The sequence below is a fragment of the Asterias rubens genome, chromosome 21, assembly GCF_902459465.1.
Source record: "Asterias rubens chromosome 21, eAstRub1.3, whole genome shotgun sequence".
Taxonomy (NCBI): Eukaryota; Metazoa; Echinodermata; class Asteroidea; order Forcipulatida; family Asteriidae; genus Asterias; species Asterias rubens.
In genome coordinates this window covers 12302514-12318345 of record NC_047082.1, presented here as the reverse complement: position 1 = coordinate 12318345, position 15832 = coordinate 12302514, and the positions used below count along the sequence as shown (strand labels likewise).

At 39.1% G+C, this 15832-nt stretch overlaps 1 protein-coding gene across 1 annotated transcript; it reads left to right on the top strand.

Moving 5' to 3' along the window:
- The first annotated feature begins 1896 nt into the window (after positions 1-1896).
- On the top strand, positions 1897-15614 carry LOC117304719 (protein-glucosylgalactosylhydroxylysine glucosidase-like). Its single transcript, XM_033789319.1, has 11 exons — positions 1897-1994; positions 3571-3723; positions 4235-4440; positions 6119-6329; positions 8162-8760; positions 9117-9326; positions 9566-9775; positions 10852-11081; positions 12156-12314; positions 14060-14213; positions 15407-15614. The coding sequence occupies exons 2-11, from the start codon at positions 3590-3592 to the stop codon at positions 15475-15477; spliced, it is 2184 nt and encodes a 727-aa protein (XP_033645210.1). The 5' UTR covers positions 1897-1994; positions 3571-3589; the 3' UTR covers positions 15478-15614.
- Positions 15615-15832: the final 218 nt, after the last annotated feature.

The following is a 15832-nucleotide window of genomic DNA, read 5'->3' as shown; positions in this document are numbered from 1 at the left end:
CCGTGTGATTGCGTCGGTTTGCCATGCGCTAGTCCGAAGACTAGCACACGGCGCCGTGCGCTAGTCCGACAGACTAGCACACGGCGTGCAGTACCCAGACGTCCGTTGCGTGTACGAGGATGATAAATTAATAGTCTGTAACCATTTCGGATTGCACGACACTACATGCAACACAGTAAGTAAAAGTGTTTGCAATCTGTATTCGCGTCGTCCGTGGATTGTAGCATTCAGGTATGTAACTTAATAATAATAGTACAGTATTTAGAAATGTTTGGGGTGTTATAAAACAAATATTGACTGCTTTTACTCGTGCAATGGTTAAAAACTATGGCTCCCTTGGTGATCCCCGGAGCGTTCTATTTTCCCTCGGCTTCGCCTCGGGAAAATAGAACGCTCCGGGGATCACCTCGGGAGTCATAGTTTTAACCATAGCACTCGAAGCAGTCAATATTTGTATACTAGGTGATGGATCCGCGGATTATGTAGTCTGGTTCCCTGACCAAAGATTCCTTGACGTCTCTTGTTAAAAATGTTAGGTCAGTATCACCCACGATTAAAAATGGCGCATGACGCAACTTATCAGGGTCGGGGGTCATCTCCAGGGAAACCATGTCTGCACGTACTACTAGCGATAACGTAACCCTCCTCCCAACGGCCGCCAGGGGCAGGCCGGAGGGTTACGAGATTGATTATTTTGATCGTCAATTAATGACAATTTGGTTCAACACGTTTAATGTCGACAGCTAGTCACCAGATTTTGCCCCATTTTTACCATTTTTAAAAATCATGAAACTTAATCCTCAATCAGTGTCTAGTCTAATGAACACTCAAGTCAGAACACCTTTGAAAAACATATTTTTGAAGAAACAGGACAAAAACTTACCAGATCCTGGAGCGATTTCCCAGGTTTAGATATTTTGAACTTGCCGCATCGCTTTGCAAACGCTTTATTTAGGCACACGCCTGCATTTGCAATTTATAACTGGCATAAAAACTCCTGGATCTACGGCCGACATGACTGACATTACGAGTCCGTACCGAACATCAACGATACTGTCCGAATGTTGACGACACCACGTTCGGAACATTTCGGATAACTTCGAAAGAGGAGGAATTCCTTCTCTTTGGTCACGTGATTTTGGGTGATACCGGTGTGGCGGTTTCAGTCTTCCGCCGTGTTCAGTTTTCCGGGACTCAGTAAAGCATATAACAATTGACTTCTTTCGCTGGCTGTGCGCAGGCGTCCCATGACGTAATGTTACTGTATTTTGTCATTCGGAAAACTGAGCACGGCGGAAAGTTGAAACCGCCCCACCGGACCCTAAATTCGACAGAGCCTAGTCGGAGATTTTGGGGTCTGGGAACCAGACTACGGATTATGGTCACTGATGTTCAGGGGGTGGGGTGGGGGTGGCAAATAAACGGACAGGGGTCGGTGAATTATTGTCTTCTCATTTGGTGTATCTCAACAAATACATAATAACAAACCTGTGAAAATTTGAGCTCAATCGGTCGTCGAAGTTGCGAGATAATAATGAAAGAAAAAACACCCTTGTCACACGAAGTTGTGTGCTTTTAGATGGTTGATTTCGAGACCTCATCAAGTTCTAAACTTGAGGTTCGAAATCAAATTCGTGAAAAAATATTTCTTTCTCGAAGTAAAGTTTTATGCTAATAATTATTTTAAGTAAATATCAATAGTGTCCACTGCCTTTAACGTCTATGATTATGAATTGCACATATATCAAGAAATTGTAATTCAGTAACTAGACGACAATATTTTTTCTGCAGGAGGAGCCTATAATATCAATAACTACTTGACCACGGTTGGCCCTCCTATCTACAACCCAAGCGCTAGGTGGCGCTGTTCAATGTTGTTTTGCATTCACACCCACACAATGTGATCCAGCGAGTAAGCGATCCAGCCATTGATGTAAAGGATGTACGTTGTTGTTTAGTTCATGTTTAGATCCAGATGCAGTCCAAAGCTTGAGGTAAGTCCTCTGTTGAGGCAAATCCTCTGTTGAGGCAAGTCCTCACCTCACCAGTAGATATTAAGTAATTAGTATGAATCATACTAATTACTTAATATCTGCATTAATATTGAATCATACTAATTACTTAATATCTGCATTAATATCTATCTGCATCTACTGGTGAGGTGATTTGTAGCTTGATTGTAAACTAACCATCTGACTGTAAACACTACAGTGTTGTTACTTCAGCTACAAACTAGGCTCTTGATTTCTAGGGCCTTAACACCTCGGCCATTATATTGAAGGCTTTGGGATTTTCATTGTAAATAATTTGGCTGGGTGCTTGGTTTAAAATGTCAATAAGCACTTGACTTAATGAATGGGTGCCACATTCCCGTGACAATTTTATGACCAGTTAAGGGATAACTTTCCGTATGGCGCCACCACGTTTTCACTCATTTTTACAAAAAGGGATATATCAATCAGGTAAATGAGATACTATATTTTTTTATTTCGAATGAAAAAGTGGTGGCGCCATACGGAAACTTTTCCGTTATAAAATGCATATTGGTAGAAAGATGTTGTAAAAGTAGAATACAATGATTCACACAAACATGCCTCGAAATTACACGGTTTTCCTTTTACCTCGTCGACTAACATGGTCGGCCATGGGAGTCAAATTTTTGACTCCCATAAATGGCCGACCGTGTTAGTTCGCAAAGGAAAGGAAAACCGTGCAATTTTTGTGGATCATTGTATTCTACTTTAAAAACATCTTTCCAACCATATGAATTTTATAGCAAACGGTTACAAACGCGTTTTATAGACCAACTCGACCGATCCAAGGCAACGTGTTCCTTTAAGTTGGAAGCTTTTTTTTATTATTTTTACACATATTATACCAATCTGCAATGAAAACAATAAGTTCTTTATCTTTGTTTTCTTTATCATTCATACCATAATATGCCTCATTAATTGTCTGCTTCGGGCGTGTTTGAAGTTGACAGACTTGCAGGTGCAGACCTGTTAAACTACTAACAAAAGAAAAAAGAGTAATTGTTTGATTTCAAAGGTATTTTGATCCAAATAGATAACAGTCAGATGTTGGAGGGCCAAAGTACGTATACAAATATGCCTTTCTATAAGTGGACTTTAAAGCCATTATACACTTTCGGTACAGAAACAAAAAGTTTACAGATTTACAAATAGTTTACAGGGTTTAAATAAGGTAATGGTAAAAGACTTCTCTTGAAATATTGTTCCATGAAATGCTTTACTTTTTGAGAAAACATTAAAACAATATCAATTCTTGTTAGCGAGAATAACGGATTTATTTGAAACACATGTCATGACACGGCGAAACACGCGGAAACAAGAGTGGGTTTTCCCGTTTTTTTCTCCCGACTCCGATGACCGATTGACTCTAACTTTTCACAGGTTTGCTATTTTATGTAAGTTGTGATACACGAAGTGTGGGACTTGGATAATACTGTTTACCGAAAGTGTATAATGGCTTTAAAATAAGTTGAATCCAAAATAAGTTTAACATTTTTACTGTGGTTGTTGTAGCTGTTTTTTTAATTCTTCCCTACAGGCTCTCATGATTGGACAACATGATGGTGTCAAACCTGTATACACTCTTGGTCAATCTCTGTGTATGCCATTTCATTTTCTCCGATGCTGGATGCCCATGCAATGACAAATACGCAGACATTTCCAAACGACCAGATGTTTTCGAGTCCTCTAGGTAAGTCACAATCACCGCTGCCAGATTGTACTTTAAAGACACTGGACACTATTGGTAATAACTTACAATAATTGTCAACATAAAAACTTACTTGGTAGCAAGCAATGGAGAGCTGTTGATAGTACTAAACATTGCGAGAAACGGCTCCCTCTGAAGTAATGTAGTTTTTGAGAAAGAAGTAATTTTCCACTAATTAATTGAATTTGATTTTGAGACCTCGGAATTAGATTTTTAGGTCCAAAAATCAAAGCATCTGAATGAAAGCACACAGCTTCATGTGACAAGCGTGTTTTGTCTTCCATTATTTTCTCGCAACTTTGATGACCAATTGAGTTCAAATTTTCACAGGTTTGTTATTTTACGGCATGTTGAGATACACCAACTGAGAAGACTGGTCTTTGATAATTACGTACCAATAGTGTCCAGTGTCTTTAAATAGGAAAGTACACACATTGTTGATGTTTGTGCTTCAAGTCCTTTTTAACTTTGCTGATTGTTTTTTATTATTCAGCCTGCCATCGGAGCAATGTTGTTTACCAACAGTTGGCAATGGTTACCTAGCAACAGTTGTCTATAGCGATACCATCTATGTGAATGGCATTTACAACGGTCGTGGCGGTAACAGTCATCGAGCAAGGATTCCATCCACAGCAGCTATCACAGTCAGCTCAAAAACTGCTATCAAGAAACAATCTTACTCTTTGAGTGTTACAAATGGTAAGAAAAGCTTTAAAGGGTCTGCACTCTGCAGCCAATTTCACGAAACGCTAGGATTAATCCTAACTTAGGATGGGTTCAAATCAATACGTCCTAACTGTAGGATAATGCCTCCGCACTATTGTTATAACACCCTCAAGTGTTCATATTAAAGCACATGTAAACATGCTCATGAAGGCAGACATCTTGTCTCGAATACTCTCCAGTTATTCCCGAATATAACACTAACGTCTTTAGATACGGAAATAAACTCAACCCAATTTCTAAGATAAGTCTGAAGTTAGGAAGAGTTTGGTGAAATAGACAGCAGGGTACTTTTTGTAGAACACAAAACACAATGTCCAAATGTTTACATAATGCTTACATGGTTTGAAGTAAAAGATGGTAGAAAAGCTTCCTTAAAATAGTTAGGTGCTGTAGTTTTTGAGAAATGAGTAAATCAAGTCACAAAAATAATTTTCATTTCAGTGAGATAAAAATTGTTTTTGCGTATTATTTGTGACATTGTTTCTAATTTCTATAGGACTACATCACTCAGTATTTTAAGGGAAGCTTTCTACTTCATTGTCATTAAACTATGTAAGTTTAATGACAATCTGTAGACATTGTGTTTTGTATTATAAAAAAATCCCTGAAAATATTAAGAGATTGTATGAATTCACCAGATAGGAGCACCAGATCTGGCTCTTACTGTCTTATGGGTTTCTCTTCAGCAGAGTGTAAGGTCGAGTGCTAGTCGTGACACATGTGTCCTTATTGCAAGACCAATTGTCGGTCAGGTGGGACGTAAAGCTGTTGGTTCCATGTGTTGTGTGATAATAATAATAATAATAATAATAATAACCATATTTATAACGCGCCTTTTGCCAAAGGATACAAAGTACCAGGTATTATTACTGCAAGGAGTGGGGCAAATTTTTAGATATAAGACCTAATCCTTAAGCACCAGGTAATGGTTTACAAGGTGCTGTGGCGCAATATGCTGCCAATCCAGCCAGGAACACCGCGGCGAACCCCTTCTCGTTTAGATAAGTGCACTGGGTTCTTTCACATGCGTTTACACAACACATGGGACCAACGGCTTTACGTCCCATCCGAAGGACGAAGCAATGGTTATGTGTCTTGCTTAAGGACACAAGTGTCACGGCTGGGGATTCGAACCCACACTCTGCTGATCAGAAACACCAGAGTTGAATTCGGTGCTCTTAACCGCTCGGCCACGACACTCCCATGTAAAAGAATCCAGTACACTTATCGAAAAGAGAAGGGGTTCGTCACAGAAGATCCTGGTTTGAATGGCTGCATATTGCACCACAGCACCTTGTAAGCGCCAAATTTCTGCACTAGCTGTGTTAGCGTTAGATTTCCTAGTAATACGGAGTACGCACGTGCACAAGCCAAATTTCCCTGCTAACCCATATAATTACACTTGACGTAAGCAAAGAATTCCCTGCTTCCGCAATTGAGCCAACTAGTTGCTTAGGAAAAGCAGAGCCATGAAATTGGCCCAGATTATTAAAACAGTTCCTAATTAAAGTAGAATTGTGAATGGAAATTATGTAAAAAAACAGAGACCAGCTGGCCTACAAGCCGAACAAAAAACTAAACCAGTTTAAAAAAAAAAAAGAAAAAAAAATTATCCTTATTTGTCCCGTTTTGTTTTTTAATTGGCTCACAGGAACATTCTATCACCGGATTGATACTGGAGTAGCATTGGTTGAGCAGCGTCTTTATGCTCATCAGACATTTCCTTACATACTTATCAATGAAATAGCCATTCAGAGAACTGGGCAGGTATCAGGACCCATTACTTTCATGTTAACTAACAACACTAGAAATGGAAGCGGAGATGTGGAGTTTGGAGAGGTGGTTAGTTATGACAACACAAGGTTAGTTCATCTCAAGTATCTATAGACCATGTGAACTTTGTTTATGATAAGTGTGACCTTGTACATTCTTAGAGTATTCTGGCAGGCAAGATACAACACTGGTCCCTTGGGAAAGGTGACATTTTGTGTCAGAATTTCCACAAAAAAACCAAGAGTTATAAAAGTAAAAGCTGGACAAGTTTTGAGATGTGCCCCTTTTATCATAAAACGTTGATAAGAATTAGAAAGTGCAATCTCCATAAAATATAAGATTTTATGTTATCTTCTTTCGAGCTGTGTACAAATCCTGCCTGCAGCAAGTCCAGGCTCTGTGGCTATTTTTAGACATGTCATGTCACATCGTCTATACTAGTCAAGTATTTCATGGCTTTATAGTATAAAAGGTTTGCAGTAACACCATAATGATAACCTCTAAATGAGTTTGGGTGGTTCTGAAAAGAATGTTGGTTTCAACTTGCTTTCTTCTTGGGATATTTCATTGCTGGGGTAATTGCTGTTAAAGGCAGTGGACAATGTTGGTAATTACTCAAAATAATTATTAGCATAAAACCTTACTTGAAAACAAGTAATAGGGAGATGTTGATAGTATGAAACATTGTGAGAAACGGCTCCCTCTGAAGTGATGTAGTTTTCACAAAAGAAGTAATTTTTCACGAATCTGATTTCAAGACCTCCGAATAAGATTTTGAGGTCTCAAAGTCAAGCATCTGACAGGTCTGAAAGCACACAACTTCGTGTGACAAGGGTGTTTTTTTCTTTCATTATTATCTTGCAAATTCTATGACCAACTCAGCTCAAATATTCACAGGTTTGATATTTTATGCACATGTTGAGATACACCAAGTGAGAAGACTGGTCTTTGACAATTACCAATAGTGTCCAGTGTCTTTGAGATGCTTAGGCTTTATCCAGATTGGGGGCTACGGCTGGGCCTCTGACTGTTTCTAAGGGTATCTCATACTACAACACATGATGCAACGATCCAGCTTTAAGATAGCTGCAGCCGCTAATATTTGGTTATGATCGACCTTGCAGCAAAGATTCATAAAGCCTGGTTCAAACTTCCTGCGAATGCGAATGCGAAGCGAATTTTGGTGACCCAACAACCGGTACGCACTCAATTTCCCTTTGTGACGCAATAAAATTCGCATCGCAATAAGCATTTGCGGGAAGTATAAATTGGGCTTTAAGCTCTGCTTTGTAAAACCATAGGTACAGTGGTTCCTGATTAATGCCGTCTTGACGGTCAACTTTGGTTAATGTTTGGAACGCTAATCACTAACAGAAGGGGTTCACGCCATGTTTCTGGTGTAGTGGCCCAGGTCAAAATTCCAGTTGAACCTAGTTAACAGTTAACTGGGGTCAACTGGTTCAACTGGATAGTGATCAAACTCGTCCATTTTCCATATTAACCAACTGGTTTGGACTAGGTTTAACTGTGTTCAACTAGGTTGAAATTATAAACCAGTTGGTCTCTGTCCATTTTCCATATTAAACCAACTTGTTTTAACTGTGTTTAACTAGTTTATCAACTGGTTTCAACTAGTTCCAGTTAAACCCAGTTTAACTAGGTTCAACTGGAATTTGGACCTGGGGGCAGCTGAGTGCACTGCAGCACACGTTTCTACCAACAAGGTACTCAAGGTGCTGGTTAGTATATATAAAGGTACTGATACTACATAAATCTTTAAAAAATGTTTCTTGAGCAGCTTATTGGTACGTCTACATGTCGTACACTATATAAAACTCAATAATTAAGTTTAATATGATTTTATACTGTAAACGTTTTTACCGTACTTGAATGAATTCCCCAATTGTTTTGGTCGTGACAGGATGATGATTGGCGAAACTGTCGAATCAGAAACAAGTGAAAGTTGTACTGTATCAATCGCCGTCAACTGGACAGCCATTCCAAACCATTTGTCTTTACCAGCTGATGAAAAATACAAACTTTGGACTTTCATCACAGCAATTGGACTCAATCAAACATCAGCCTCAAAACTGTATGCCCACGGTGTACAGCTGGCTACATCAGGAGTGTTGCATACTGACCATGTAAAGGCATGGGAAGAGAAATGGAACCATGGACGCGTTGAAGTTGATGATTTGAATCTAGCCAAAGAAGTCTATGGGAGTATGTACTACATCCTCAGTTCACTCCCTTCCCTCAACTACTACGATCAGGAGTTCCCCTTTCATTTCTACGGATTAAGCCCAGGGGGACTAGCCCATGGCGGCTCGGGTTTAGATTATTTTGGACACGTCTTCTGGGACCAAGAGACTTGGATGTATCCTCCTATATTGATGTTTCATCCATTGCTTGCAAGGGTAATGCTTGAGTCTCGATCATATCAGCTGGATGCTGCCAAGAGTCTAGCCAAGTCCAGAGGATGGAAAGGAGCTCAGTTTCCATGGGAGATGGCATTTTCAGGTACACTTTTATTTAGATCCAATTTATGATTAACAATTTGAAATACTAATGATGTAGCAGTTATCTCAACAGTGTTGTAACCAAGTCATCTTTGCTCAATTCAAGTCACAAGTCGTATAGGCCTAATGTCCCAAAATATTAGTCCACTCTTAGTTGTGACAAACTTAAGTAAAATTGAACCTTTTCGTCGACTACGTACCTGTGTTGAATACAAGATCTGCCGAATATTTATCTGTTGCTCATTAAGTGTCTTTGTAACACAAAGTGTACACATGATTGATTCTAACATTTATTTGTTAGAAAGTGAATTGAAAGAATGACTCTGTATGTATCTTTTTATTACTTTTAAACCACAGGTTCGGAAGTTTGCCCAGCAGATATCTACAGTTTACAAGAGATTCACATCAATGGTGATATAGCATATGCTGTCGAGCAGTATCTTAGTGTCACGGCGGACGTGGACTTTTTGAGAAACAGTCGTGGTTATGAGATGATAGCAGATTTGGCCAAATATTGGGAAAGTCGTGTGGTGTTCAACAGTGCCACAGGACTGTATGACATCCATGGTAAGTCCGATCTCCAGTGTTGTTTCGTGCACTCCACTAAATGGGGAGAAAACAGTGCACTATGCCAGCATCTCAAACTAGCAGTTCATCCTCTGAAGAAAAAACAACCCGATACAGATTCTCAAGAATGTTAAAATTAATAATGCCGAGGCATCAATAATATTTTGTAGGCCCTCAAAACATTCTTTCTTAGACAGATTATGGAGACAAAAAATAAACTGTTTTTGTGTCAATTGCAGGTGTAATGCCACCAGATGAGTACCATTCCAATGTCACTAATTCAGTGTACACCAACACTGTAGCCCAACTCAGTCTTCGATTACCGGAGTATGCAGGGAAGTTGATCAATGTTAGCGTTCCATCAACATGGTCCGAGATTGCAGATAAACTCGCTATTCTTTACAGTGATGCTCACAAATACCATCCAGAATTTGAGGGCTATACCATTGGTAAGTCAATGGATATGTTTGCATTATTACGGAAGAGCTCCATTAAAGAAAGGGGCCAAAATAATACATCCTTTTTGTCTTTACCAACTCACACCTGTTATCTCCAAGTAATTTCTTTTCCAAACAGTGGACCCTAATCTTATATTTGGATCAAGGACATATTTGTAGTGCTGCTGACTATCCCGGGCAGAATAACTGCTCATCCATAGAGTGACAACGATCTGTTTATAATGTAGAAGCTTTAACTAATACTATAATAATGATATAGTGGGTTCTTATTTTTATTATTGCACGCATATCCGTCACTAAGTATTTTCCTGCAAGTGGAGTTGTAGAGGATGTTTAAAGACTATAGCACCTTTTATAAGGGTTTACAAGGTGCTATGGTGCATACAGCAGCCACAGCCATGGCAAACCCTTTCTCTTATTGAGAAGTGCACTGGGTTCTATACATACATTACACAACACATGGGACCAACGGCTTTACGTCCCATCCGAAGAATGTAGCAATGGTTAAGGGTCTTGCTTAAGAACACATGTGTCACGGCTGGGGATTCGAACCCACACCAATGTAATGGTTTAGAAGATGCTATGGCACAATATGCTCCCAGTCAACCGAGGACCACCGGGTGAACGCTTGATCCTTACTATGAGTGTTCTGCCATTGATTTCACCAAACTCTTCCCAACTAAGGATCAATCTTAGGACCTAGGATGAGTCCGAGCCTTGCTCTGTTTCTGTAACATGTAAACATTGAGAATAAAGAATACAAGAAAAAACACACCTGTTGCACAAATTGTGCTTGCAGATGCCTAAAAAAGGCTCCAGGCCTGAAGCTTGTTAATAGTTGAGTGAGAAATTACCTCTTTCTGAAAAACTATATTACTTCAGAGTGAGCCAATTCTTACAATAGTGGATACTTTCAATTGCTCAATACCAAGTAAGTTTTGAGGCCTACAATTATTTTGAGTAATTACCAATACTAGTACAGTGCTCTGAGATCCATGCTCATCCATAGAATGCATTTTTACTGTTATTTTTACTATTACTATAAATGTCTTTTTTTCTCTTGAAAGGCACGTCAATAAAGCAAGCTGATGCCATCCTCCTTGGGTTCCCTCTGAATCAGAAGATGGAGAGAGATGTCCGCTACTCAGACCTCCAGATTTATAAACCAGTAACAGACTCGGATGGTCCTGCCATGTCTTGGGCAATGTTTTCCATTGGCTACGGTGATGTGGGGTCATTCCAAGAAAGAGATGAGATGTTTCAACGCAGTCAAAAGAATACCCAGCAACCATTTCATGTAAGTTCATGTATGTTGTACAGTGGTCTTATGGAAGTTGCGTTTTGATGCCTCAAGGAGTGAGTGCACTTTGGCGACCTTGATCCAGAAACTGTTAAGCATTTTTTCATGTTCTTTTGAACCATAGTGCCGTAGCTGTTCCAACCAAACCATAACTGACTTGTTGGCTTGGTTAGACCTTAATATAGTGGTTAGACTTTGTTTCAAGAAGATGGACTCTAAAAACTTGAAAAAAAAAGCAAATGGAAAATCTTTTATAAATTGAAAACCTCGTGTGAGTGAGCATACTTATACCTTGACCCTGTTGGGTCATGAAACTTAATGGATGAGAAGTCTGTTTGGGCAGTCGGCAGCACTAGGGCCCAATTTTGGGTAGCACGATTGGCTTGTGCGTTAAGCACTCGCCTCTCACCAAGGTGACCCCGGTTTGATTCCCGGCTGGGGCCATATGTGAGTTGAGTTGTGTGTTGGTTCTCTGCTGTGCTGTGCCACGAGGGTTTTCCAGAACATCCGGTTTTCCTCCCTCAGGAAAAATCAAACACTTTTGATCTTGGCTGTGCTCTGTTGTCATAATGGGTTGATGTGGCTGGCAGTCAAAGGCGCCCTTGCATGCCTGCTTCTTGATTGCGTTGTAGCCGCGTCCTTCGCAATTTAGCTTTAAGCTGCGATTAAGGATGATTAGCCCCCAAAATTATTATTATTATTATGATAATTTTCATTGAGCTGCTTAAGCACAAAATTTGCTTCACCTAAAAAATCCTTGCTGAGTAAAATCAGATTATCGGCCAAGACTCCACTCAATTGTTATGCTGTTGTAAACAACGGCTAAATACCAGTCACAAGCAATTATGGCATGAAATTTTGGCCAGTAACATGTGAAAATAAGCGAGCTATTTTTGTGCTTAAGCAAATTTTGTTCGCGCAGCTCTATAATTTGGTCCCTGGTCTGCTCTTGATCCCATTAAAGGATAAGGATCCAATGTTTGGAAAAAGAATTCAATTCAGATAACAGGTATGAGTTGTTGAAGAGAAAATGATGTATTAATATGACCTCTTTCTTTAATGGACGGACAGGTTTGGACTGAGTTCCCATCAGGTGAAGGGGCTATTAACTTCATCACCGGTATGGGTGGCTTCCTCCAGTCAGTCCTGTTTGGGTATGCTGGCTTCAGGATTCATCAAGAATACTTACTGTTTGACTTCAATCTCCCCAATGGCACAAATACATTTAACGTGAGTGTTTCTGATAATTTTGATTGTGGCCATGTGGTCTAATACACCAGACTGAAGATGTGGAAGCCGAGTCATTGGAGTGTGGGCTTGAGTCCTGGTCATAGTAAAAATTGTGTTTTCTAGCAAAACATTTGAAGACAAGCTGAGTATACTGTTTGTAACGTTGAGACCAACACTTACTCGAAAGAGATTGCGGTTATACCCGCAAGTTTCCTATTTTAGTTATAGTTTCTTCTTATTTGACTTATACGCTGCTCATTCCCAAGGAGTAACTGTGTACCTGCTAGGGTAGAACTTGTTGATGCAAATGGTTGAAAGCCATTGGACCCTTTCGGTACAGAAAAAAAAAAAAAGTTCACAGATTTACAAATAACTTAAATAACTTAGTGTTTACAGAAGGTAGTGGTAAAATACTTCTCTTGAAATATTATTCCATGAAATGCTTTACTTTTTGAGAAAACAGTAAAACAATATCAATTCTCGTTAACGAGAATTACGGATTTATTTTAAACACTTGTCATGACACGGCGAAACGCGCAGATACAAGGGTGGGTTTTCCCGTTATTTTCTCCCAACTCTGATGACCGATTAAGCCCAAATTTTCACAGGTTTGTTATTTGATATAGAAGTTGTGAAACATGAAGTGTGGGCCTTGGACAATACTGTTTACCGAAAGGGTCCAATGGCTTTAAAGGGAAGGTATACGTTTGGTAATCAGTATCAACGGTAATAAAAACTTACTGATTAGAAGTCAGCAGCTTTTTGTAGTAAAGGAAATTGAGAATCATTTCACTTTGAAGTAATAAGGTTGTGGGAAAAGATATAAGTTTTTATCCCCAAAAACTTGAATCTGAGAAGTGTTACTGACTGGTAGGTCTTTTAGCTTGTGTCTTCCAATTAAGAAATATTCTTCTTGGCTGGAAAAAAGTGCTTCAGGTTTTCATCAGTATCTCAACATTACAACTACCCTTTGAAGTGAAATTTTCACAGGTTAGTTTTATTGTATATATCGTAGAGTGTCATGGCCGAGTGGGTTGGAACCCCCGTCGTGACACTTGTGTCCTTGAGCAAGAATTACTATAATTGCTTCTCTTCACCAAGGGGTATAAATGGGTACCTGCGAGGGTGGAGGTTGATATTGTGAATGAAAAAGCCTTCGGAGCGCCACGGCAGCTTGGGGCTGTATACTCCCTAATAGGGCTGAGAAAGATTTAAGGGATGTTTATTAGCCCAATGACCAGGGGACTAATGTAAAGCGCATTGATACGGTTTATTGTGAAATGCGCTGTATAAGAATTTGTTATTATTATTATTATTATTATTATCTATATTTTTATAGATTAAAACAATTCAACGGTTCCAAAAACTAAAGGCATTTTATTGGAGTTAAAAGACGTCCATCCTTTTATTTTGCACCATAATAGAGATGAGTCAACACACCTGCTCAAACAATGTCATTAGCAACTAAAATGTTTGGACCAAGCTAGTAGACCAATCCATTAGGCTCGGCCCATGGCGCTCATGTGAGCAAGATCATGTGAGCTCTCCATTGCCATTCTGCACTGTCGCGCGCACCAAACATACACGCACGCATGTCAGACCTTATTTTGTCAGACATTTGGTTGCACAATGGGTTGTGATTGGTCAATACGGAATGGGGCAGATCGTTTTGGATAGGTCTTTTTCATGAATGCCCTCTGATCTTTGTGATGTAAAAATCTTCCTTATTGTTTGTCCTTTTAAAGATCACTGGATTAAACTACTTGGGTTCGGAGATTGATTTTGTCGCTGATGTTAAAACTGTGTCAGTAACGTTAACGAATCAACAAGATCTTGAAGATGGAGCTATCAAGCTACGTATGGTAACACAATCTGGTGCTACTTATTCTCTTGTAAAAGGCAAGTATAAACTGAACTAGTATTTGGTCAATGGACATTTTACAGGCACATTTCATGAATCACCAAATACATGTAAAAGCAGACTGGAGTTTGCCAATATCAAACTCGGGTAGGTACTCATCGGTTTGGGAACGAGCAGCTAACCACCCAAGCAGACCTTATTTGCATAGGTCATTTAAACTGACCTTACTGTTCACACAGGACGATAACCACTAGCCTATTCATCCAAATCAGACCTTATTTGCATAGGTAAAGAGAAGTAAATTAACATACCAATGGCATACTTTTACATACTTAAAAGGATAATATAATGACCAACTAGTAACACATAATTATCTGCAGCTTTCGTCAGATGCTATGAACGAAAAATCAAAATTAACAATGGTACAAGTAGGATTTGAAACTGCATGGTGGAGATAAGATATAGAAGAGTGGAGATAAGATATAGAAAATTTTGCGGTAACACCATGTAATAATCTCTAAATGAGTTGGGGTGGTTCCAGGTAACACCATGTAACAATCTCTAAATGAGTTGGGGTGGTTCCAGGTAACACCATGTAATAATCTCTAAATGAGTTGGGGTGGTTCCAGGTAACACCATGTAATAATCTCTAAATGAGTTGGGGTGGTTCCAGGTAACACCATGTAATAATCTCTAAATGAGTTGGGGTGGTTCCAGGTAACACCATGTAATAATCTCTAAATGAGTTTGGGTGGTTCCAGGTAACACCATGTAATAATCTCTAAATGAGTTGGGGTGGTTCCAGGTAACACCATGTAATAATCTCTAAATGAGTTGGGGTGGTTCCAGGTAACACCATGTAATAATCTCTAAATGAGTTGGGGTGGTTCTGAAAAGAACCAGAAGACGATCAGAGCATACTGAGCGAAACGTTGAGTTAGAACCACCCCAACTCATTTAGAGATTATTACATGGTGTTACCGCAAACTCTTCTATAACAATGGTACAGTCCAGCACATTCTGAACAAACGGCTCATTACCATCCTTTGTTTAGACTGTTGTAGTCAATGAGGTTTGAGTTGCCGGACAAAAAGGATGTTTGATTATGACCTCCCATTTTGACACTTATCTGCTGAAATACTGATAAAACAAGCATTTTGTTTGCAACTTAATTTTTGAAGAATATAACTTTACTGATTCCTTTCTACTATTTCTATCTTTTTTTCTTCAGATAAAACTGTGATTTTGCCAAGATCTGGTTGGGTAAAAATTGAAAATGTTCTGAAATATCAAAGGCCGTAGGTCTGGGTTCCTAGAGGTACGTCAATTGAATTTAATCTTTGTAGTCTTCCTCTTTTGTAATCCTTAAAGGCTGTGGACACTATTGGTAATTACTCAAAATAGTTATTGGCATTAAACATTTCATGATTACGAGTAATGGGGAGAGGTTAATAGTATGAAACATTGTGAGAAACAGCTCCCTCTGAAGTTACGTAGCTTTTGAGAAAGAAGTAATTTTGTGCTAATAATTATTTTAAGTATCTACCAATAGTGTCCACTGCCTTTAATACTCATCGTGCACTTTTTGGAAAACTTAATTCATGAGCGAAATAAAAAAAGAAAAAAACATTGAAATAGGAAATATGAATGGGATAAA

Excerpts from the sequence above, each read along its gene's own strand:
- LOC117304719 (XM_033789319.1), top strand. The coding sequence starts at position 3,590 with ATGATGGTGTCAAACCTGTATACACTCTTGGTCAATCTCTGTGTATGC. Across the intron at positions 9,327-9,565 it reads AGGACTGTATGACATCCATG|GTGTAATGCCACCAGATGAG; the intron begins GTAAGTCCGATC and ends TGTCAATTGCAG. Across the intron at positions 12,315-14,059 it reads ATGGCACAAATACATTTAAC|ATCACTGGATTAAACTACTT; the intron begins GTGAGTGTTTCT and ends GTCCTTTTAAAG.